The 25,325-nt window shown below is 52.7% G+C and overlaps 2 protein-coding genes and 1 long non-coding RNA gene across 5 annotated transcripts in view; 1 reads left to right on the top strand and 2 right to left on the bottom strand.

Moving 5' to 3' along the window:
- PRDM15 (PR/SET domain 15) overlaps positions 1 to 160 on the bottom strand; it is a 56,759-nt gene extending 56,599 nt beyond the window's left edge. The window contains exon 1 of the mRNA XM_027091928.1: positions 80 to 160. The gene's annotated coding sequence lies outside the window, so the exon portion shown is untranslated. The remainder of the gene's footprint in view (positions 1 to 79) is intronic.
- Positions 161 to 212: 52 nt separating this feature from the next.
- On the top strand, positions 213 to 3,889 carry LOC113612375 (uncharacterized). Its single transcript, XR_003429845.1, has 2 exons — positions 213 to 281; positions 1,034 to 3,889. It is a non-coding gene; the product is annotated as an uncharacterized LOC113612375 (long non-coding RNA).
- Positions 3,890 to 8,618: 4,729 nt separating this feature from the next.
- Positions 8,619 to 25,325, bottom strand: part of C2CD2 (C2 calcium dependent domain containing 2) — a 60,353-nt gene continuing 43,646 nt past the window's right edge. The window contains exons 9-14 of one of the 3 annotated variants that reach the window (XM_027091662.1): positions 24,687 to 24,811; positions 24,026 to 24,200; positions 23,094 to 23,207; positions 20,530 to 20,657; positions 18,560 to 18,887; positions 8,619 to 10,122 (exon numbers count right to left, since the gene is read on the bottom strand). In XM_027091662.1, the coding sequence (XP_026947463.1) occupies positions 9,902 to 10,122; positions 18,560 to 18,887; positions 20,530 to 20,657; positions 23,094 to 23,207; positions 24,026 to 24,200; positions 24,687 to 24,811 (1,091 nt within the window). In that variant the 3' untranslated portion in view covers positions 8,619 to 9,901. Of the gene's footprint in view, positions 10,259 to 15,223; positions 18,420 to 18,559; positions 18,888 to 20,529; positions 20,658 to 23,093; positions 23,208 to 24,025; positions 24,201 to 24,686; positions 24,812 to 25,325 lie in introns of those variants that run through there. The other 2 variants (XM_027091747.1, XM_027091815.1) reach the window with 2 other exon arrangements.

Below are 25,325 nucleotides of genomic sequence, written 5' to 3'. Positions count from 1 at the left end.
GCGGGGGCGGCGGGCCGGGCCGGGCCGGGGCGGCGCGTGCGGGGGCGGGCGGAGGGCGCGGGGCCCGGGCTTTACCTGCCTTTGGAATGTGCAGAGCGGGATCGGATCCGGACTCCGGGTTGCGATCCGCTCCGGAAACTACGCAGCACCGGAAGCCGGGGGGCGGTGGCAAGGCATTGTGGGAGTTGTAGTTCTCCCGGGGCGCGGGCGGCGTGGACGCGAGAGCGTGGGAGCGGACGGCCTGGACGGGAGAGCTGGGGAGCTGGCGGCCTGGACCAGGGGTGGGCGGTGTGGTCGCGGAGCAGGCGAGCGGGCAGTGTGGACGGGAGAGCCTGGGAGTGGGCGGCGTGGACGGGGAGGCGGAGGAGCGGGCGGTGTGGACGGGAAGCGGGCGGCGTGAACGCGGAGCGGACGGCCTGGGCGCGGAGGCGGGCAGTGTGGACGGGGAACGGTGGAGCGGGCTGCATGGACCAGCGAGCAGCAGGGCGCGGGTCGTGTGGACGGAGGAGAAGGTGGCACAAACCAGGGGAGCGGCAGCGGCTGCGGTGGACGCGGCAGCGGGGTTGCGGATCGCGTGGACGAGGGGGAGCCGGAGCGGTGTAGACAGGACTGTGGCGGGGCTTGGGCGGCGTGCACGGGGCAGCGGCGAGGCGTGGACGGGGCGCGCGGTGAGCGAGTGGCGTGGATCCGGATCGGCGAGTAGAAGCGGGGCGGGTTCCGGCTGCCCTCTCCCTGAGACTGGAGGGAGCGTCGTGCGGCCACGCGCGGCCCCTTACCCGGTGGCGCAGCCGGGTCCCGCCACCCCCGGCAACTTTGCGCTGGCAGCTCGCGCAGGGCCCCTACCCACACCCAGTACCTTTCTTCTGATGGCTCCGTCGAGCCTGAATTCCCTGGAGGGGGCTGAGAGGGTTAGGTGCGAGCGGGGGTCGAACTTTTCTTTAAAACAGTTCTAAGATTTGCTGCCCAAGCATAATGATTTCTGAATCTAGCCCATGGACTGCTGCCATTCTTGGTCATCTTTCTGTCCACACAGTGAACGCTTGGAAGCCCTTGCTCTGCCCCCCAATTTCATGAATCAGAGCAGCTCGCTGGTGAGCGGAGAGCGGAGCATTTCAATCCAGGCCCAGTGAGTCCCCGAAGTCCCCGCCGTAACCACTACCCCACACTGCTCTGTGCAAAGTTTGCACACAGACCCAGGCTGCGAAATTGAGGCCAGAGAGCTCCCTGGCACTGAGTGTTTCTGCCCCTCCCTCCACCCCAAGCTTGGGGGCTGGTGTGGCCTCCTGACCCCCACCAGTCACAAAGTATTAGAAATAGAAGGGACCAAAGGGATGGCTTATCTAGTCCTGGCCTTTCATATTCAGAGATGTAAGCTGTCTTGTTCATTTATGCCTGACAAAAAGCCTTCGTTAACAAAGTCAAAGAGAGGGGCCGAACAGAGGGAAATGATTTGAAATTGATATTAGAAAGGGCTCGTTCCCCTCGTATATGTAAAGCTCTTAAGAACCATTAAGAAAACGATAAAGAACCCAAGAGAAAAATGAACAGTCTATGGACCGTGCACAGAAAATGCAATGGCTCCTATAAGCATAGGAAGTGCTAGTCAACTAACTATATTGCTGCAGCCATGTATGTAAAGCAAAATCACAGTGAGATCATTTTTATCCATTACATTAGCAAAGAATTTTCGAAGTTGAATAGCATGATTTTGGAGAGACTGTGGAAAAACAAATGTTCTCATCCTTTCCGGGTGGGAGATTTAACGGGTACAGCCTCCATCCAGGCCATTTGTTGATATCCACAGAAATTCTAGATGCACGTAGCCTTTAGCCCAGCAGTCCCGCCTGCAGGAATTTATCCTTCAGCCAGACTCACTTGTATTGGTATGTGTTTGAGGTTGATCTTTTTGGCTTGTGGGACCTTAGTTCCCTGACCAGGGATTGAACCTGCGCCCTCGGCAGTGAAAGCGCGGGGTCCTAACCACTGGACCGCCAGGGAAGTACCCATCAGCAGGGCACATCCTCAGGGCGTGGGGAGGGAGCCTGCAGAGTGTGCAGTGCTGCCGGGGCTCATTTCGCCACCCCCCATGCTTGATGTTCTGCCGTGGCTTCCCAGTGGCACGGTAGGTCTACACCACAGCCTCCTACACCTAGATCACCTCACCTGTGTCCCCTCACCTCCACCCTGCTAGTGGCCCCCACTCCGCCTCCAGCGGTGAAATCCCAGCCCGCCGCCAGGCTTCTGTTCCTGCAACACATTCCGAAGATCTGCACTCATTCCCACTGTCTTGGAACACGCTCCCAGGTTCTCCACCACCATCTCCCCGTCATTCAGGTCTTTGCCCAAATGTGCCCCAACTCCCAAGAGCCCCAAACTGGCCACGACAGCTAATGTGCTCCCCCCACCTACACACCCACCCCTCTGGTGACATCACTCACAATTCTCATCCCAGATGGCTGGTTCTCTGGTCTCTGCACACTAAGTATCTACTGTCATATAGGCACAAAAGCAGGTCGTTTATAGAAAAAAGCGTCAGGTCAGAGCCAGAGTGGAAAAGCAGACAAGACCTCAACCCCCCTAAAGCCATTTCTCATAGCAACACATGTAGCCCAGGGCTGGGTCCACTTTACCAAGGTCATTGCATCTTCAAAAGAAATCTCAGCCTGTTCATTATATTCTGTCTGTGAGGGCTGGAAATAATTCCTTTTAAGGCAGGTTTGTAGCCAAAATTCTAAAGTTAAAAAAAAAAAAGGTTTGTTGCTGAAAGTGTCAAATTCTCATTGTTAACAACTAATGCAACAGGGCTTCACTGAATTCCAGGCAGAAAAAAAGGAAAACCACCTATAAAGGATGTCATGGAGGCAGTCGGGGAAATGTGAATATAGACTGTGATACTAGATAATAGTATTGCATTGATGTTAAATTGAAATTTTTAAACATTAATGCTAAATTCCCCAGACGTGATCATTGCATTGAATTATGACATGAAGATGCCTGTGTTCTTAGAAAAAGTCTTCTGAAGAATTTAGGGTGAAACATGATGTCCTCAAACAATAATTGATCGATTGACCGATAGATGCTGGATAGAGCAAATGCCGCAAAACTGGGGAATCTAGGTGAAGGGTATGTAGGTCATTCTGTAGGTTTGGAATTTTTAAAAATAAATTGGGAGAATTTTAAAAAATCATAAATAGGGAAGAGCCTCCCTTATTGTCAGTGGATTTTCCTTCCTGAACAGAGACTAGCTGTGACGTTAAGATGTCATCAGTTTACCGCGTGGCCCCAGATTGGGTGTCATGCCCTCAGTCCTGACATTGGCTTGCCTGACGTGTACTTTCCAACTAACTTGTCTCATCAGCTCTGGTTTTTTGTTAATTTAGATATAAAACTCCTTTGCTAGGGGACATTATGGATGTACATATCCTAAGCTTCACTTCTTTACACCACCTTTAGCTTCTACTTTCATTCTGGCTAATTCTTCCCATCCAGATAAAGAGAGAAGTAATCAGCAAATAATCTCATTCCTACTGTGTGCAAAGCAGTGCATCTCACTTTCCATCATTCTCACCCACAACAGGGAGCATTAAAGTTCAGGAGAGACTGCATAAGGCCACAAGTCCTTGGTCTCTCCAGTTGACACAAGGCAGTAGAGACTTGTGGTCACGAACATGGAGTCTCCAGCTGGACAACCTGGCTTCAAATTCTGGTTCTGCCACTAATCAGCTGTGTGATCTTGGGCAAGTTACCTAACCTCCCTGTACCTCAGTTTCCTAATCTGTAAAGCAGAGATAGATCATAACTCATGGGGTTGCTTCAAAGAGTATAGGAGTCAGTATCTGTTAAACACTTTGCAAAATTCCTGGCACATAGTAAGTGCTCAGTTAGTATTGGCTATAATCACTGTGATCTCGAGTCTTTCTCTCCTGGTATTTCTCTAAAATACCAAGTAACCCAAGGCATCTAGGCAAGCATCCAACTTTATAAATATTGATGACATCAATATAATGAATAGTTTTTTTGTTTTTTGTTTGTTTTGTTTTTTGCAGTACGCAGGCCTCTCACTGCTGTGGCCTCTCCCGTTGCGGAGCACAGGCTCCGGACGCGCAGGCTCAGCGGCCATGGCTCACGGGCCCAGCCGCTCCGTGGCATGTGGGATCTTCCTGGACCGGGGCACGAACCCGTGTCCCCTGCATCGGCAGGCGGACCCTCAACCACTGCGCCACCAGGGAAGCCCCAATAATGAATAGTTTTGAGTGCCTGGCACATGCAGGGCACAGCTTGGCGATTTGCATTATGGACAGTCATGGTTACAGAGCCAAGGTGAGCAGTGGACAATGGTGAAAGTTGGTGCTTCAGGGGGTCTGGCCTTGGCAGCGTTCTCTTGAGGGCGGGCACCGTGCAAGGTCCTTCGTCCTGGTGGCCAGCCCTCTGTGGTGAGCGAGCTGCATTTTCTTTTAATAAACGATTTATTGACATATACTCACAGCACCCTATAATTGTAGGAAGTGACCGAGATGAAGAGCAGCACGTTTTTTGTCACGTGCCGCCCCTCCATGTCTGGCTCTGTCCCCTGACCCTGGGCCCTGGTGAGTGGGGTAGGATGGGAGGAAGCAGACTTCCTATTTGAGCTTATATAAAGCTGTCTGCTGATGTCCATCGTTGCTCTAAGTGGGCACCATCCTAGACCCAGGGGATACGGGCACCTACATTCTTGCTGGGGTGCAAGTCTAGGAGAGGGTGAGGTGAGGCCAAGTGACAGGGACTGAAGGATGCCAACGGAAGTGCCCTGGGGCATCCGAGGCGCCGAGCACTTCATGCAGAAAGCAGGGCTTGTGTTTGGTTAGATCGTAAGAATAGGGAGAAGTGCATCCTGGGGCCGAGGGGTGTGCATTCCAGAATGCCCAAAGGTGGTTGAAGTGGATACGTTTGGGCTGTACAGAGGGGATTGGCAAGAACAGTGTGCACCTGCAGGTGACCGCAGGAGATCAGGCTGGGAAAGCTGGCCATCCAGCAAGTCCCTCCAGATTCCTAGAGTGTCAGTGCAGAGTGGACCACCGGCCACACGGGAAGCAGCAGTCCAGTCCCAGGCCCCAGGATACCTTAATCCCAAACCAGTCGCAGCACCATCGCCACCTGCCACGTCCAGAGCAGAGAATCCAGGGTCTGAGACCCGCTAACACTGGGGCTTTGCACGGGCAGACTCTTCCTCTGAAATGCAGAGCTGTGCGTCAGTCTCGGCCCTCAGGTGACCACTCCACACCCGAGAGGACAGGCAGGGTCAGGACAGCGGAGAGGAAGGGTGGGGGATGGGTGAGGGGCTGGGGTGGGTACCAGTTTTCTAAGTGCCAGGTGCTTGGACAGATCAGTGGGATGAAACTGCTGAAACAGGGAAGCTGATGACCAGGAGAGACGTGAGGCCTGCAGGGCTGGTGCAGGACGCTGTCTGTGCACCCCTCCCGGCCGACCCGTCCCCACCCAGTAACGGTGGAGGAGCCCAGGCCAGCCTGGATGCCAGCCACCGCAGAGCCCCACCTGGCATATGCCCCTCTGACCCCGTGCAGGTGTCCACTGTGCACCCACCCTCGGGCGACTGCTGGGATGGGGCGATGACAACGAGGGCGATGGATGGATAAAGGCTTCACGCCCCGAGGGGACAGCACTCCTCATAAGGTCCCTGGGGATCACACAGGGTCACGTGGCCACTGGGGGACGCAAGCCAAGCAGACCCTGACTGGCAGCACCTACAATTCACCAGAACCCCAAAGTTCACGGGAGACATGGACGGTCTAGTAAATGATTTTCGCCCCAGGCCTAAAGCAGGTGCTAAGTGACTTACAAATCACCTGAGGAGACTGTTAGGAGGACAGCTCCTGGTTTAGCCAGCTGACCAGGGTGGCGCCTGACAAAGGAAAGACCAGGATTCCGGCGCCTCAGAGAAGCCGCTGGACTCTGGGGACAGCGCAGGACTCGGCAAAAACGACTCAATGTTTAGTGTTGCGTGGGCACGTTTATTTCCTTCAAAGACCGTTCGTGTTCCAGCCACACCTTCCCCGCATGAACCCAACTGCACAGGGCTGGCGCAGGACTGCAGTCTGTTTTTAAAGTGCTTCCCAGGGATACAATCATCGTCGGGTACAGTCATCACCACACTTGGTCATCAAGCCAAACCTCCCCACATACCTGGAAAACCTCTTATTTTCTTCTTTAAAAAAAAAAAAAAATGTAGCTTTGATACGATATCGGGGGGGAAAAACCCTACAAGCCTAAATTATAAACGGCACGTCACTGACCAGTTGGCAGCTGGGTGAATGGGGCAGTTTGCTGTATTTCAAATGCGTCCTCATCCAGAAAGTAGGAATGTCCCCCCCAAAAAAGGAACCAGAGAGGTGTAACCTGAGTTTGCTTCGCAGGATTAGCAGTGCTGGCGTCCCCGTGCCGCCTACTTTGGTCATCACGCCTTCGCAGGTATGGGGCAGCAGAGGCAGGGTCTGACGTCAGGTCTAGGCCGGCGCTGAGATCTGTTTTTCATCTGATGGAGTTAAATGTTCTGACTTCGAACATCCACCAACTTACACCGTCAGGTTTCAAGAGAGCCGAGATGGTTACTCAGAAAACACTTGAATTGAGTGGCAGCAGCATAAATGAATCTTTCCCTTTCTGTTCGAGAAGAAAATCTGCACTGTTCTTCTATAGGCGTGGCCAGCGAAACAGTCAAACACCTGGACAGGCACCCAGCTTGTGACGGATCGGCAGCGGCGGGCCAGGTAGCCCTCTCTAGGAATCCAGGGCCGCTTGTGAACTTAAACTTGAGACCTGATTTAAATAAAGTGCTCGGTCTAAACCTTCTTCCTCACGGCAGGTTTTCAACTGGAACGATGAGATGGGTACTTCTGTTGACGCTACATGAAAACATACACGCACCCCTAAAGGTCCATTTCATTCCTCCGCGAAGAACACAGGCTCGTCCTTAAACAAATCCAGGAGAATTGTTGACAGCTCATTAAAACCAACGTGACCAGCTGGTTCCGGACATACAGACGCACATTAACATGAGTGCTCGCGAGAAACTGCTTTCAGAACACCACTCTGCAAAGATTTCATCGAGACAAAACAGAAACCAAACCAAAAGCCCTCAGAACACTCCAGCATGTGGAAAAGGTAAGGGAATAAGGTGGCTTACAAATGAGTACGTTCTGCATTTGGTGTATAATCTAGATTGATGTTATGACATTTACTTTGACATAAATATCCTACATCATTAAAAACCAGATCTGGATAAACAGCTTGGAAAGGAAACATTCACAGTATCGATACAGTCCCTGTTCTCATGGTGCGACCCTGACCCTACGCTTCTTTTCTCTCATCCTATTCCCTGCTACGTTAGTGTCCTCCGCAACTTCAGAAAAAGCCATTTGATGGTGACTGTGTGTGTGTGTGTCTGGAGGGTAAGCTCTGGGATTGACTCAAATGTACAGGGTTCTTGATGTACATCCAACAGACACCAAGAAATACGCATCTCCCAGCAACACTGTCCCCCTCGTGTTAATCCACGCGCTTCTCACACACGGGGTGGACGCAGCCCACCTGACCCATGCCCGGGACCCTGAAGAGGTTTCAAGTCACGAGGAAGCTGAGAGAGCAGAGCCCCGGATAAAGGGATGAAGCAGAGAACAGAATGCTCATGGGGTCATTCAGGAATGGGAACAGCTAAGACTTCTTTTCAGAGCGAGAAACTTGAATCTAAAACTCTTGACACCTTCACGCTTGAATAAATCAAGTTCATCTGAATTTCCAAATCAAAAACAAATTGTACTAACTACTTCTGATCAGTGCCTGAAATTCGACACACAATATCCTCTTAGAATTAATTCTGGAATGTCACAGGTTCTGTCGACCACATGAGAGAGAACAGTAATCCTTCAAGTAGAAGAGAACATTAATGAGACCATCGGTTCCAAAAGACTAGTAGCGATTACTAGCCTATGGGGACTAACTTGGTATGAATATACTATATTTTGGAATACCAGGTGCTAACTTACAGCGATTATAATTGGAGTATAATCTTTGAAAGCAAACTATGCTGAAAAAGTCATTTTACAGTTACTCGATAATTCTTGGGATACCTAAGAATTTTAAATGTGCATTTTACAAAATTCTTAATGTAGTTTTCTAATCTCTCCCTCAAAAAAAAGGAAAGGAAAAAATTCTATAATTTTGATTTTTATAAAGGTTTTGCTCATCCATGGCTCTCTTACTCCTGAAATATATGTTTAAGGATTCACAAAAGCAGCTATAGGAAGGAACTCACCCAATTTCACATCTGTGACAGGAGCCAAGTTTTCACTGTAGCCTTTAAATCTTATTGGAGGAAAATGAATCTTACTCAAAACCTTTCACCCTGATAACAAGTGCTTTTTTTTTTTTTTTTTTCCGGTACGCGGGCCTCTCACTGCTGTGGCCTCTCCCGTTGCGGAGCACAGGCTCCGGACGCGCAGGCTCAGCGGCCATGGCTCACGGGCCCAGCCATTCCGCGGCATGTGGGATCTTCCCGGACCGGGACACGAACCCGCGTCCCCTGCATCGGCAGGCGGACTCTCAACCACTGCGCCACCAGGGAAGCCCAACAAGTGCTTTTTAATAAGCATGTCTCCTAAAAGTGTTTCATTGAGGAGTGGACGATGTGAAAATTGTGAATGAACCCCAGGGTAACGGCGTACAGATGAGGAAAGTGGTTTGGAAGACACGTAGGGATATTAACATCGTGTGCCGAACTGACTGTTTTTTCCACTGGAAATCAAAACAAGGGCATCCCAAGAGTTGCTAAACACAGTAGAATTCTGAAGAGCTCACAGAAGAAGTGTGACGCATGTTTGGCTCATTTGTTATTAAACTTCCATTCCTAAGACTCACATCTGAGACATGAAATAATTTCCTCTTTTGCCCTAAAAGTACTTTGTTTCGGCTATGGGCAATATTTGGCAAAACAACCTCGGACTGCAGAAAAACCATATGTGTGTGGTGTCCGTGTCCCTCTAGCTGTGGCCTATTGCTCCTAACTTCATCTTTTGGCGCTTCTGTGAACAAGGAGGCCGGACGGGAGAGAAACATTCCCTGTGTTGGCTGCTCTGTTCGTATTATTACAGCTCTGATGCTATAGAGAAAAATATAAAAACCACATAAGGATTTATATATCTCCCACTCGTAGATAGGCTCAAAGCAAACTTAGAAAAGTGTTCAGCATAATATGCATAGGATATATTTAGTATTTGCATAATTTTTCAAGTTATATGGCTAATATCAAAGGCAAATGTCTTCCTACGTTTGTCAGTGTTTCCATTCCCATGGTAATTTCTCTTGCCTGTGTCCCACCTCTCAGTACTCAGGGCCGCCTGCACTTTTTATTCTGAGCAGCCAATTAGGAGAGGTGACCCATCCATTCCGTTCACAGTGACAGCACAGAGGCGGCCTCCTCTTTGTGATGTGGTCCAGGCACGGACCAAAGTTAGAGCATGGAGGGCAAAGCTTGTCCCCCTCCCCTGCCCATCCACAGCCCCTTATGGTAAGTTCCGTAGTTCACACAGTGGTAAATATCCTTCTCCCATTTAACTTCAACTCTTAGACGCGAGCACCGCCCACGCTGCAGAGCCGTCGGGTCTCGTGGCTTCCGGTGGCAAACTGGGCTTTGTAGGTTCTCTCCGGGGGAAACCTCCTGGCTGGAGACTCAGAATGTTTTCTGTTGGGTTTTTTTCCCCCTTTAAAAGATGAAATTGTTGGAAAAAAACCCAGCTAGACTGGGGACAGGGAGGCCGTCCACAACTCACGGGCCCTCTGGCTGTGTCCTGGCGGGTGGCTACGGAGGGTCCACGTCTGCAGCATCGCGGGGAAGGAGGCGCGCGCCGGCCTACGGGCAGGGGTCCAGGGGGGCGCCGTTTGCAGTGCTCTGGCCCCGGTGTCTGGAGAGCAGCTTCTTGTTCAGGAACCGGGCAAGCGTCGACCCCTTCCTCCGCAGCCCCGCCGGCTGCTGCAGGAACACCAGGTCATTGTGGGACTGGCTCAGGCCGGGGTCTTTCTGCTGGTGCCGCCGGCGGAAGAACAGCTTCGCGCCCTTCCTTAAAATCCCTCCTGCAAGAGCAAGGCACGGGGTCAGCGGGGCTGCGGGTGAAAAGCCCGGTGGGCGACGCGTCCAGGAGGAAAGGAAGGAAGGCGGCTCCCTCCAGCGACTCTAATAGAAGGCAGCCTGTGACTGCAGCGCGCCTCCCTGTTGGCACAAGAAAGGCAGCTGGGTCTGGCCTGAGCACAGCACAGGTGCTTCCAAGGCGCAGTGAGCAGGTGGGTCACTTGGAGTCCATTCCCAGGCAGGCGTCTAGATCCCTGACTTTCAGAGACTCCCCATCACGAGGAGGGGTATAAACGGCAGAGTGCTTTGTGCCCCAGAAAGGACGCTCATGCTATTAAAACCAAATTAAGGACTCTGAGAACAATGGTATTCACTCTCTTAGGAAATTTAAGTAACATTTATTCTTTTGGGGAGGAAGATCTTTTACAACTTCAGATCCAGCACGTGTGTATCAGGCTAAGTCACATGAGATGTCTGTTACTTGACCACTTTAGACCTAAACCCCTCAATTTTGTTTGCTTCGACCTATCTGTATATGACGTCAAGTGGTGTAATATGAAATAGAAAAAAAATTAGCAGCGGCAATGATTTCCACGGCAATGGTTCCTTAAAGGTTAAATGCCAGCTAACATATCGATGGCCAGAGCCCACTAACCTGCTTCCATTTTCACAAACTAGTTTCACATCCTATGAACAAGGCTCAGGGGGATCAGGGGGCCCTTCCAGCCAGGCTGGGAAACCCATGACCGCGTGCATGTAGGTGTTAGTGACTTTGAAAGAATGGCCTGACCAACTCAATAAGGAGCTTTACAGCTAATTTGGCAAAATCCATTCTTTTCACGACAGATACAAAGAATACTTCAACACCTACGACATACGCAGAAACCATCCTGGTTTATCCAGACGGGAGGCTGGAAGGCGTCACTTGCTTTTCTACGTGAAATGTATGGACAGTTGTGGAATCTGACTCGGCCTTGTCCACAGACCCTTGCATAATCAGCACTTACCTCGGGAAAACCAGCACGCCCGTGACTTTAAGAGGCCATTTACTGGACCTGAACTTAAGGATGCATGTCCGAGGGGATATACATATATATATATATATATATATGTATACGGAGAGCTGGTTCACTTTGCTGTACAGTAGAAACTAACACAACATTGCAAAGCAACTGTACTTCCATAAAAAATTTTTTAAAAAAGAAATTTTCCAATTAACAATGAAGAAAAAAAAAAGGATCGTGTCCTACTTGCTCTGCCTGGGTTAAGCAGCAGAACACAGCTCAAAGCTCCAGGAATGGGCCGAGTTTAACTTGGTCAAAGCTGTCCAAGAGATTTGTTTTTCATTTGTTCTTTGGGTCCAATCAACCTACTGCGAAGACTCACTCGGACATTTTCTACCATTGTCTAAAGCTGGAGGCGGTGTACGGGGGCGCTGAGGAAGGCTGCAAAGGGATGAAGCAGAAGGGTGAGTATAAAAGTGTCAGTGGCTTTAGGCTCAACGGGCTTCTCCTTGGGCCAGAAAGGTCTGTTCCGGGAGCCGTTCCAATCCCTGTAGGATGCAGCGTATCTCAAAAAACCACCGGGTAGGGTGTGTTACGGCAGGGGTCACCACCACCGACAGGGCTTGACTCTGGACTCTGGCCAGTCCCGGGGGCAGATGCAGTGATGCCCACCGGTCAGTTACCCAGCATATTGCAAGTCCCGGGGCCTCCCAGCCTGACCAGGTTACCTCAGATTGGGGTGGGGGGGGGGACCTAGGAGGTATTTCTGATCTCCAGGTACCTGCTTTGGGTTAAGCTTGGAGCCCCCAAATAGCACGTGAATGGGGGGCTGTCACATCGGAACAGAGGAGAGGAAGGAAGGTCTGATGGACCTACTCCGTTAACCTGGACCCTAATGCCACACCCCACCCCCATCTCCCCGGGGCAGGGGGCAGGGGATGGAAGTGTGGAGAGGGGAACAGACCAGTCCGTCCCCCAGGCCAGCTGCAGATCTAGGGATGTGGAAGCCCGGCAGAAAGAGGATCTCCCCTGGAAGGCTCCATCTGCAAAGCCCATGTCATACACGTCCCTGTGCTGAAATTCAGTCTGGGGTCTGGAGCCAAGGTCTGAGGTGTGAGCAGGGGTGGTGTCATGGGTTGGATCGTGTCCCTCCAGAATTCTTATTTTGGGGTCCGAACCCCAGCACCTCAGAACGTGACCTTGTTTGGAGATACAGTCACTAAAGAGGCAATTAAGTTACAGTGAGGTCATTAGGACAGGTGCTAACCCAGTATGACTACTGTCCTTATAGAAACGGGAAATTTGGACAGAGACACACAGGGAGACGCCATGTGACGATGAGAGCAGAGCTCAAGGTGATGCGTCTGCAAGCCTCGGAGTGACAACGATGGTTAACAAACCCTCAGAAGCTGGGGGAGAGCCTGGGACAGATTCTCCCTCGTAGCCTCAGGAGGAACCAGCCCTGCCACACCTTTATCGTGGACTTCCAGCCTCCAGAGCTCAGAGAGAAGAAATCTCTGTTGTTTAAACCACCCCATCTGCGGTACTTTGTTACAGCAGCCCCAGGAATCTAACACAGACAAGAAAGGGCAGGGGAGGATGTGACTTAAGATGAGCGTCCTGAAGCAGCGGCCACGTCCTCCTGTTTATCCTCGGACCCTGGACGCCCCGTGTTAGATCAGGGCAGAGGGCAGATGCTACAGCCGTCTTCTCAGCCCCAAGACACGCTGGAGTCCGGCAGCAACCTGGAAAAACTCCAGACGTCCAGGTCCCAGCCCTGGGGAATCTGATGTGAGGGGTTCTTGGGAGACATCTGGACATCAGCATCTTTTAAAAAATCCCAGGTCTTTCTAACATGCAGCTGGGGCTGGAAACCACCCACCAAGGTCTGGTCAAACCGCCATCAGTACTTGGTACGTGGAAAACTGCCAAGGACACAGACGTCAGCACCGGGGACCAGACCAGAGGGCAGAAGGTAAGCAGGGCGTTCACTTTCTTCTACATAGTTTCCTGATGCCCCTTCACGTTTTAATATCTCAGGGCCATGCGGGACGGGGGATGGGGACATGGCAGCCTAGCCTGCAGGGCACAGCACCCGGTTCTGAAGGTCTGGCTTTGCACCCTGGATTGAGCGAGAAACCAGAACACAGGAACAGGCAAGGGGCAGCTGTGCTCAAAACTCCTTAAAAAGGGAGTCTGCACACTTCTGAGCGGTCGCTTTCTCTCGTTTAGATGACATTGCACCTGAAACGCCTAAACTTCAAATTCTCGTCACATTAACATAAAACAGCAAGGACTTGCGTCCTGGGAGCAGAGCTGGTAGAGATGTGTTGGCCGTAACTGTTTAAACGGCCCTGCTGGCTGTGCTTTGTTTCAACAGCGTCCCCGCCCCAGCCAGTGCCATGTCGGCTGCGGACCTGTGCTGCCCCGACAGGCCTGCCATGCGGTGTTTCTGTTCTTGGTCCTTACGCCCACCCTCTGGAGCAGGTGTGCTGTGCTGTTAACTTTGCCTGTTCAGCGTCACCGCCTGAACCGGATGCTGTCATGTGTATCCTGGTGTGCTTCGTCCTGAGGTCACGTGCACGGCTCACCAGGTCCGCGTTTCCCCTAACTTGACACCACTTGTCATGGCTTCTGTGGGGGCGTTGGCTTCTTGGACAGAGGACAGTCATGTGAGGGGAGACACAGAGGTTTGCAAATCTACAGGCTGGGGCCCCGGTTACGTCTCCCAGCCACCTCTGAGGGTGCTCTTATCTCTTGCTTACAAATAGGGAAGCAGAGACTTGGAGGGGTGACGTGCTCTGCTCTACAAAGCCGTGCTCTCGAGCCTGGCTCTCCTGTGCTGCTAAGGATGGCATCTGAGCTGGAAGTGGCCAGTAGGCGTCTGGAGCGCCGGTCTGCGGGTGGCCGCTGGCGAAGCCTCTGGAGGGCGAGACGGATGCCGCTCCCAGAGGGATCGCAGAGCACAGCCCTGCTCTCTGGGAACGACTCTGACGGGCTTTCCAGAATGATGTAAATCTCCCGAGAGGCATGCTGGCGGCCTGGGTAGGACAGAACATTCTAGCAACGTGAGCCCATCTCCAGGGTGCACAGACTAACTCAGCAAACATGAAATATAACCAGCACAAACAGAGGTTATTCCATTTTCATGACTAAATAAAAATGTTATCGTCCGTTTAAACTTGGCCAGTAAAGCACACGACCTTTGGGGTAAGTAACGCCGGAAGGACGTGGCCACAGGTGGGCCCAGCGGACGCTGATGTGGCCGCACCACAGGTGGGCGTGAGGTCGTAGCTCAGACGGGCCAGGGCCCCCTCGGCTGCTGGCAGGTGGCGCCGTAAGGCGCCGCTGTGACCAATGGACATCGGAGCTCGGTTTTCTGTGCCAGTTTGTCCCAGAACGCCCAGTGACTCCATCCCAGTACTGAGCTGAGTGCCGCAGGGCAAGGCTCCTGGTCGATGTGGTCCAGATCTCCCTCAGTGCCTGAGCTCTAGGAGATAACCCGGAGTGAGGTGGGTGGGCTTCATCCAATCACTGAACGCCTGAGAACAAAAAGGAAGGTTCCCGGGGCAGAGATTCTGCCCCAAGACTGCGGCGCCAGCTCCTGCCTGCCCTGCAGATTTCAGACTCATCAACACGAACCGGTTCCTTGAAATACAGAACCTATTGGTTCTGCTTCCCTGGAGAACCCTGGCCGAGAGAAGAACTCCAGTTTGGTATGTCACAGTTGACTCTGGGCCCACAGAATCTGTCACCCTTTGCTGAAAGGGAAATTCACGTCAATGGGGCAAGGCCGCTGGGGCCGTTTGGGTTTAATAAGCCCACCTCCTTCACTCTGGGCTACCTCATCCGCACAACAAGAAGCAAGACGCAGGCCTCACTCCCAATCTTAAAGATGCCTGAAGGTAAGATCTGGAAACAGGTTATGTGAAATTTCAGGCAAAGAACCAAAATCTTAGATGGGACAGGGAAGAAAACAAATCTTTCCCGGGTTCTAAAAACAATCATAAGACTAAAGGTTAATACAAAGACATCATAAGGCTAAGGTATAAACAGATATATGAAGGAATGAAAAATAATTATTCTAAATTATAGCTTTAACGTTGCAGACATTCCCAAATTTATTCCCACTCGTCTCAGTTCAACAGACGTAAACTGCTCGTTGAAGAACGCATCTTAACATCTCATAGGTAGGAAAACAGTGACCAAAAGCAACCTTATAAATTATAGTTTGCTGCCCAAAGAACAGCTTTACAAGGGGAACCACGGAAGGCCCAGTTACAGAAGTGACGACTTTTTAGCACCAAGGACGATTAAGGGAGTCGGTCTGTCTGAATTTCTTGGCGAGGTGGTTTTGTCACGTCAGCTAACACAGGGATGCCTTCCCCTGAGATGATGACCCTCTACTACCAGACCAGGGCACTTTGAAGGAGGAAGATGGGAAAACTGGCACCCGGGGACGGTCCAAGTGGAAAGCGATGGGAGGGAAAAGGAAGAGGGGGAGGGGTGAACTTCCGGCTTAGTTACGATATGTGCTCTTCTCATAGCAAGGCTATACTTAATTAAAAATATATATATAAAACAAAAATAACTTACTGTGTAGGCAATTAATTCTGGTTGGCATAGCGATCCTCTTAAGTTAAAGGGCATGAGCAGGGATGGAGAGAAGGAAGAGGTGAAAAGAAAAGTTTGCAACAGCAAAATCAGAACGAGAGACGTAAGAGTTTGAAGCATTTGCGTTATACACAACATGAGACGTTACTGCGCAGTTTGCTTGGAGAGGTTTGTTTTTTCCTTTTTAATATTTTTCAGAGTCTCCACCAATGCTTCTGTTCTCACTTGTGGTAAAATACACATAACATAAAATGCACCATCGTAGCCGGTTCTAAGTGTAGAGTTCGGTTGTATTAAGTACATTCACGTATTTGTACCAGCACATCAATGCTTTGTTAAGCTAAAAAGGAAACCAAATTTGAGGAATGCATTTCCTGTCCCGGCTGCATCATGACCACACGTACATTTCCAATCAGCAGGGTTCCAGGGGAATGCTAAATAGGCAGTCTTGGAAAGCTAGAGCCAACTCCTTCCTATGACAGGGGATGCAGGTGGTTCTTGAACTGAAAAATAGGCTTCAGTTTACAAAGGAGAGAAAACTCCACAGAGCTGCCCCCTAGATCACCAGTTTGGAAGAAATTCTGGTGGAAAAGGAAAACTACTTGGTACCCATAAAGCGTAATCATCTAAGGTTCTGACAGTATCTCGTAGAGATGCCGAGTGCAAATCTCTCAGGAAACAATGGAATGAAAAGCAATTTTTAAAACGCTGCCCAGTGTGTCCCTTTAAAAGCTCCCGGGTCTGTGCAGCGCTAAGAGTGAGGTGCATGACCGCTGGCTCAGCGTCCGTGCCCGGCCCCAGCTGCCAGGCCGCAGGGTGGAGCAAAAGGCACACCTGCCGGCACCAGGTCCCCAAGAGTGAGGGTGTCATCCACCTGGCCGGTGACGGGAGAGGAGCGGGGTGGCCAGGACACAGCAAGGACGGAAACCCAAGGGAAAGAGCTCCCCGGAAGGGACAGCAGAGGGAGGGAGGGGGGCAGGGCAGGAGGGATGGGATGAAGGAGCAGCGGTCTCCGAACGGGCCCAGGGTGGTGAGGCTCGGCCTTCCAGAATGAACGGACGGCGGGCGGGGGGGGGGGCGGGTTCTGTGAGAAGAGGAGGTGGCCTGCTGGTCCATCAGGTCACAGACAGGGCACCCCACCTGCACTCCACCCTGCCCAGCGCCTACCTGCCTTCCTCAGGTCCAGGGGAGCCCCCTTGGGCTGCTCTGGCCCTAAGACAAAGCCCAGGCCGGGGGCACGTGCCGGGCTGTGTACCAGCGGCCGGGCCACCTTTTCCAGAACAGAAGCCAGGGAGCCACCACAGAGGGCGGTGCTCACTGCCGTGCTGCTCCCGGCCCCCCGACAGGGTCCTCGGGATGAGGGGCCAAGCCCGGGAGGCAGGCAGATAGAGCCCGATCTCCATCGCAGGGTCTGGAAATCACACCCAGGAACCTGCTTCTTCCTCTCTCTCCGCCTCTTCCTTGGCCTCCACCCCGCCTGTCCCGCTCTGCTCCGGCGAGGGGTGGGTCATGGGGGAGCCCAAGAAGCGAACGGGAAAGAGGAGGGCCAGGCAGGCTGCCGACCTTCCCCGGCGGGGCTCTCGGCTCGGCCCTGGGGACGCTGGGGCCACGGGATGCTGTGGTGGGGTGCTGAGCGCCACCCCTGGCCTCAACCCACCGGAACCCCCAGCACCCTCTGCCCCCAGCTGTGCCAACTGAAACGGTCTCCAGCCATGGCCGGTGCCCCCCGGGGAGGGGGCACGATCACCCCACGTAGGAACCCCTGGTCCATGGCACCAAGAACAGAGCAGCTCCCCAAGGCTCCCGACCCGAGTGGCCGAGACTCCTAATGTCCACACTCGCGGGGGAGCCGGGACCTGGTGCAGAGCTGCACCCAGGACTGCTGGTTTGGCTCCGGCCCCTGCCTGGGCTCTCCCGGCCTGTCCTCCGCACGGGGCTCTCCTATTACCGCCTGGCCGGTGGGGTTCTCGGGGAGGTGGGCGCACGTGGTGGGCACATCCCCATTTACAGAGGAGGGAGCTGAGACTCAGTGAGTCTTGAAGCCTCATATCTAGAACTGGCCCGAGCCTCTGGACTACATTCCCTCGGCAAGTATCTTCAGGTCACCATCGTGCCAAAGCGCCGTCTGGGAGAAACTGCACGCGTTGAAGACGTTTACAGATTTATAGCACTGATTAGCGCTAACGGGAAACGGTCGCTTATTCCAATGCAGTGATTCGCTCACCACTGCACACATACTAAGTTAATGGCTAATTTTCTAGGGAGCTCCTCTCCCCGTGGACCCTGTCAGGGTCGAGTGGGGAAGTCTGGTTTGCTTTCCGCTGGGCGGGGGGAGTCTGAGAGGCACACAAGGGGAGGGGTGCCCATCTCCGCAGCTGAGGGAAGCCCAGTCTCTGCCCGGCTGGTCTCTTTGGCTCAATCGTGGTACCTGGCTCTTGGTGACCCCTCTCAATGCTCTGGATACTTCTACTCCTGCGGGGAGGAGTGCCCAGACAGAGGAAGGGGCGCTTCTAGCCATGAACACGAGTTGCCTCCACAAATGAAGCGAGACGACCCGGCCGCTCACATTGGGAAGGATTCTGAATGCAGCCCGCACCCCCTGCCCCTGCCCACGGGCTCTAAATGGGCTCGGATGTTCAGCGCAGGTGTTTCTGCAGGTGTAGGGGCGCTGAGCGTGGGGTGCCCTTGTAGAGGAGAAGGGAAGGAAAGCAGCGGGTGAGAACTTGCTTAGCTTGGAACTAGTAGGAGAGCAAAGCCGTGGGGCGGGGGGGAGCGGTGGGGAGTGAGGAGGGGTGGGCAGGGCAGGCACGGGAGGGGCTGGTACCTTTACGCTTCTGGGAAGTGCCCGGCTCCAGCTCAGACACACTCAGGGAGTGCTCCGACAGCTCATCCCCAGCGGGGTCCCGCGGGGCCGGGCCACCCCACGCGCCGGCCCCGGCCGGTGGCTCCTCTTCCAAGTCCCAGGAATCCAGCTCAGTCTCCTGGGGCTCCAGGGCCAGCCGGGCCCCTGCGGGGGTCTCCTTCCCCTCCTCGGGTGGGGCAGGGGCCACGGCCGCCCCTGGCTGGTCCGGGGCACCCTTCTGGCAGGTGCTGTCCATGGAGGCTGCGTAGTCCAGCATCAGGGAGGCGTCGTTGTCCTGAGATAGTGAGGTCTACCCGGGGGGTGAGAGACAAAGTCAGGGTGAGGAAGATGCCAAGGATACTTGGAGGAAGCAGCGGGCGAGGAGAAGCCTCAGCAGCCCTGTCCAAACATCCTGGCTGGCGGTTTCAGCGTCAGAAGGCACCCCGGCCCTCCAAGGAGGCAGGTAAGGGAAGCATGGGCTGAAACGCAGTGGACGAAGGTCTCCTGTGGCAGAGGGTCGGCCCGAGGTCGCAGGCTGGGGGGGTCTGGGGGAAGAGCATCCTTCCTACGTATGGGATGGCAGACAGGGTGACAGAGGATGTGAGCTCCGGGGTGCCAGATTCGACTTATCTTTAACCTTTGTTCCTACAGCATTTTTGTGTTTCCTGCAAGGAGGAACTGACCGCTATGCACTTTGTATCCTAAGAGTTATATTTATATGTAAAAGAGATGTAGGTGCTTGGGGGTGGGAAAGTGGTTCGCTGGAGGGCAGGAAAGTGACTGCAGGGACATGGCGGTGGCGGGGGGCGGGGGGGGGGGGGGGGGGGGGGGGGGGGGGGCCTGGGGGCCGGTCTGCTGTTCCTGATCTGTGTGGCAGTTGCACAGGAGAGTCTGCTAAGTGACAGGTGACAACTGCCCTTTTCTGAGCCAAGTCAGAAGTGCCCACTGACTCAGTTTGGGAGAATTTTGTCGTCAGCAAAGATATTAACTGCAGTTGGTTGGATGGACTAAATGATCTAGAATAAAATCTCAGAGAAGGCACAGAGGAGGAGACGGTCACGAGCCTTGCCCTTATTTCACTCATTTATTCATCCTAAAGAAAACCCAGACATTGGGCCAGGCGCTTCCAGGGACGCCATCGCCCCCTGCTGGCTGCCTCTGGAAGCGCACGCAGGTAAGCCCAGAGACTCACCCGGCCCCTGGAAACTAAGGCCACATTGGTGACTCACCTCTGGCGCCTCCCAGGACCTGTTCTGGCCCCTCTCCCAGTAGCCAAGGGGTCAACTGTCATCATGCCCTCCCGCCCCACCCTCTCATGCCCTCAAAGTATCAACCCACCCTCCGTGTCCAAAAATTCATCTTCCTCATCCTCTCCCAGCTACCCAATGTCCCACCCGCCCCTCCATTGCTCACATTCTCCTTGCTTGTTCTGAAACGTTAAAAAGGGGAAGGGACTGTAATGTGGGCCCTTGCCTGCCCGGCGTCCGCCAGGGACGCCTCGCACCCGCCAGCTGCTCTGGACAAAGGTCACAGAGCAGGAGAAGGAAGCAATGGGGCTCAGGATAAGTTTTAAAACAAGCTTCGTTTCTCTGATCGCGAAAGGCATACACATTCACTGCAGAATGGAAACGGTTTGGAAACGTGTAATGTGTGAAGTGAAAGCTCCCCAGGATGGGGCAGCCACGAGGGTGGAGGTTCTGCCCCAAAGGGGAGTTGACATCACGCTGGTCTTTTCTCTTTCAATAAGTTTTCTTCACATGATTCACCAACCTCTCGACAACCAAGGCATCCCCGGTCAGAAACTTTCAAGGTTCCTTCCTCAGCAGGATAAGCTGCGTCACGAATGACCCCTCGTGGGTGAGGGAATGTAAGCTGACATTTGGGAGTGGAGCTCGCCGGAGCTGATCTCGGGCTGGGGCCGGGCTGATGCGGGGCGAGTGGCAGAGGCTCACCTTGGAGACCCCAGATATGACGATCGTGCTCTTCTTCCGCGGGGATTTGAGCTTCAGCTTCGAGGACTCGCTGAGCTGTCGGATGGCGACTTCGGCCACCGGGTCGGCACCGCTCAGCACCAGTAGCTCTGCCGGAGGAAAAGCGGGCGTGAAGCACGTTAACGAAATCTGAAGCTTTGGCAGGAACTTCTGCAGTGACAGATTTGGTCTTTAAGCAGGGGGTGGCAAATATTTTCTGTAAAGGGCCAGACAGTGACTTCGTGGGCAGCCGGCCCGTCACAAGTACTGCAAGCTGACTTGGAAGCTAGGAAGCAGAGGCCGGATGTCAAAGTGTCCACGGCTGGGTTCTGGGGAAACTTCATGAGCAGGACAGGTGACGCCCCTGGGTCTGGAGCTGATGCTTTGTGGTTACACACACTCACCGAGGTGTACGCTTCACATCATGCACTTTAATGAATGTAAATATGCCTCGATTGAGCTGAAAAACAGAAACCTCTGAGCTTTGGGGAGACTGTGAACTTTGAAAGGCAACGCAGCTACTCCCTGGCCCTCCCAGGAGTGGTTTAACACAAAAACTAGTGTTCAGGGTGACCGAGGGCTGGTTCACAGAAGCTGCTTCTTCCCAGGGTTAATTCCACACCCGGGCCAACATCCGGGGAGGGCTTAACACGGACCTGTGCCCTACAAGGAGCTCCGTGCACATCATTTTAGGTAATTAACCCCAAGCCCTCTGAGGGAGGTGCCTTTCAGTTTCCATTTGAGAAATGGGGCAGGTAGGAGACAGCCAGGTGGGCGGCGGAGCTGAGATGCCCCGCCAGGTCTCTCCCACGCAGAGCTGCTGCTGGAACTCACACTAAGGTGTCTGCTGCTGCAGGAAGATGGAAAGGACAATGGGATTAAGGGGCAGGATGTTACCAGGAACTTTTTCTCAGTCTGGCCTCGACCCGCTGACAACAGATGCTACATTTTGTGTGTGTGTGTGTGTGTGTGTGTGTGTGCGCGCGTGTGTGTGTGTGTATATATTTTAATGACTTAAAACATACATTGATATCCCACAAAAGGAAGATCAACTTTTTTTGGTAAACATATACACATAAAACTTTATGATAACTTTCAGTTAAACAACAAAAAAATTTATGATATCAACTCAAAGTAGTAAAGGAATTTTAATTCCTGAGAATGTTTTTTACAGAAAAAAATTTCTCAACTTAGAACTTCCTAGAAAATGTCTAGGTCAATGCCAGGAGGGTTTAGAAAGGCCCTTAAGAGAAGGCCAGCCCAGCATCTTTCTCGGAAGCAGAGGTGGATTTGGTTTCAAGAAACTAGGCCTGTTGGAAGTGATAAAATGGAAGAAAGCCTTTAGGAATCATTGGATGTAAGATACTATTAAAATCTCTCTAAAAACACAGATGCTACATTTCCCAAGGCAGTGGCAAGGGACCAAGCGGCTGAGAACTCTGTGGCTGCCGACCCCGGGGGGAAGAGCGGGATGTGGTGAGGACGCCTGGGGAGAGGGCTGCGCTGTGGGTCCCAGGCCGTGGGACACCAGTCGGGGGGGCGCGGAGCCCAGAGCTTCTGTCCCTCCTCGGCGAGCCCGTCCAGGTGCCAGCTGTGCCTGAGGAAGCTTGCAGGGCTCCTGGCTGCACGGTGTGGGCTGCCAGCACCCACAGACCAGAGGGGGAGCCACAGCAGGGACGTCAGCCCGCGGTGAAGGTGCCCCCGTGGTACAAAGCAGAGCTGAGACAGGGCCCCCAGGAGCGGCCAATGAGGGGCACTGCTTCTGTCTAGGATTTTGCAGCTGGGGGGACCCTGCAGCTTCCAAACAACCAGGGAAGCTCCCACAGGGAAAGAGGCAGTTTTCCACTTCCGCCAGGCTCGGAGAACACACGGCCATCCCAAGACAGCAGGCATCACATGACAGCTGCCTGCCCACTGCCTATCCCTCCCTGTCCTGTCCTTGACATTGGCAGGGTCAGAAACAGGACTCAGTGGACGGCGGTGGAGAGAAACTGCCCACCCAGCCCTTCTCAGACTGCAGGTCACACGTGAGCGAAGGGAGAAAATTTAACCCCCCAATTTAGATGATGCTCTGATTCCAAGAGACAGTGACACAGGCGACCATAAAAGTGGGAAATCTGCTTTCAGAGTTCCAGGGGAGACTAACCCTATTAAACAGGTTTCAGGGGACACTGGGGGACAAAATAAAGTTGCCTTTATGACTATGGCCCCTGAGTCCTGCTTATTTTATGACATCCGTGGAACTAGTACGTTGAATAAGAGAAAAAATAACATTCAGAAATTTGACACAGTGAGGCACAGCTGGCTTTTTGCGCTTCCTTTGTTCAAGTGTTCCCTAAAACGTAAGGCAGGGATGCCCACGCCACACCTGGTCTTCCGTCGACTTCCATTTCCCTTCTCTCCTTCCAGTTAGTTCCTCACTTACTTTATTAAAACACCTCTCCCCAAACTCTACAAAGGAAAAGCGTCCTTCTCACCAGATGCGGGGCTCGAGGGCAGAGCCTGAAGGAGTTGAGCGGGGACCATCTCGAGTGGCCTTGCGTTACCTGTATCTGAGGAAGAGAACATCTTGCTGACGGGGGCGCCGTGGCAGGAGATGGCCTGGATGGAGATGTCCTTCTCGATGACCTTCACCTTCACAGGTGTCCTCAGGGGAGATTCTGCCCGGGAGACATCCTGATTACAACAGCCCTCCGAAAGCTGTCTGACTCTTACAGTTACCGGGAAGTGAAATCACACCTCACTTCAACTCTACTTCATGCAGTTGGAAAAGGTAAGAGGCAAACCCTAAGATATTTTTAACAACCTCTCTGATTCTTTTTTTGGGGAGGGGAGGAATACCCAAAAGGGGCATTGGAAGCCCAGGTTTAAATAAAACTTCAGAAACCTTTTGATTAAACTGGAATCTCACTTTCTGTTTTGCATTCAAGAACAGTGCCAGGTGATTTATTCTGGGATGATAATACTCTTGTACAGGCAGGAACACATTATAAATTTAAAAAACTAATAAATCATACACTTCTACAGAAGTTGTCTCCAGGGCGGTGGCCATGGGGACAGGTACAGAATTCGGCTAGATGTAAAATGACTGCACGTCAAGCCTTCGAATGAATGGCTTTTACCATAAGAAACTCTATGCTGGCCGCTCACATCTAATGTTTCAAGATAGTGTGCTGTCCCCACGTAAACCTCATGGAGTACTTAATGTAACAGGATATTTCATCTAGTGTCTAGATCTTACCTTCAGAATTCACTACAGGTTTGAACCTTGCTTTGGCTTGTCATGTGTCTGACAAGATAAAAAGGTAATTGTCTGAAAAAAAAAAAGCTATGCAGAAGCCTTGCCAATTCCCATTCTTCCCGTACCAGGACATTTTCTTACAGAAAATCCTGCAGCCTACAGCGCTCTGCAGTTTATAGAGGCAAGACATTTACAGGGGAGGCGTGACTTCAGAGTTTCTGCGGGGAGGAAACTCACCGGAGCTCAGCGGGGACGCCCTCCCTGCATCGAAGCGAGGCTTGGTTTTCACGGCAGTGACAGTAGTGACCACGGTCCCGCATGGCATCACCGTGCGGTCTTTTTCTATCTTTGCAGCAGGGACAGATGGAGGCAGTTGCCAGGATTTCGCCTCACCGGGTTCTATGTAGGAAAACTGCAGAGAGGGCTGGTTACATGCTTCGTAGTCAGCGCAGACGGACACCCCGCCACGGTGCGCTGCCTGCCTTTGCGATAACCTCTGATTTCTTTAGCTGTCGCTTAGTATCATAAGTAACTTATAATTAACCGATTTCCCCGGAACTGACACAGGATGATGAGACCCAGGCTCAAACCCAGCCACTCAGCACACAATGATGGGAACAAAAGCTGGAGAACCAAACGAAATAAAAGAGCCCTTTCTGGGCTAGGCCTGCGTGAAAGGGCATCACGGAAAGTTACGTCAGGTAGACAGTGCAACGCAACCCTGGGCAGGAAGCAACCCATTCACGTCTAGAAATGCCTGGGAGGAAACATCAGGTCTTCGACAAGCTTCTTGCTTTACGCTGAAGCGAGAGCAAGACCCTGACAGACATAAATGAAGATGTCCCTTTTCTCGAGTGGGTTGAGCTGGGCCTGGGCATCGTAGAGAATGACGTCCTACCTCTGCAGTGACCGAACCCAATGCTGAGCTGCCTGAGGAGGACCCGCTGGTCAGCGTAAAGCTCTGTGGCCCAGAAGGCTGCTTCTTGAACAAATCCAAGGGGACGGTCGTCATCGCCAACAGAGCTAAAGAGACAGGGGACAAACGGGGAACATCGGGGGCGTCTCCATGGGGTTCCACAGGAACAGGATGCCCCCGAGCGGCTGCAACCAGAACCAACTCTGGACACACGCCCCGCTCACTGGGAGATGCTCCCGTTTCAGAAAGTTTTAGAAAAGTCAAGGTCATAAAAGACAAAGGAAGGCTGTGGAACTGTTCCAGACCAAGGGAGGCTACAGATGTGACCATCAAGAGGTAGTATCTGATCCTACACAGGACTGGGAAATACTGCCAGGAAGGACCTCAGGGGCTTGGCTGACGGAAACTGGAATCTGGGCAGTAAAGAAGTGGACCAGTGTAACTCAGGAAGCTGATAACTGTGCAGTGGACAAATAACATCCCTACTCTTAGGAAATACGCACTAAAGAATTGAGGGTAAAGGGCCAGGATGCCCGAAACTTACACTCACGTGGTTCACACATTTACCCTCGGGGTGTGTGTGTGTGTGTGTGTGTGTGTGTGTGTGTGTGTGTGTGTGTG

This window comes from Aethalodelphis obliquidens, unplaced genomic scaffold (assembly GCF_003676395.1).
Source record: "Aethalodelphis obliquidens isolate GAN/ISIS:26980383/991018 unplaced genomic scaffold, ASM367639v1 scaffold1, whole genome shotgun sequence".
NCBI classification, from domain to species: Eukaryota; Metazoa; Chordata; class Mammalia; order Artiodactyla; family Delphinidae; genus Aethalodelphis; species Aethalodelphis obliquidens.
This window is presented reverse-complemented; position numbering and strand designations above follow the sequence as displayed.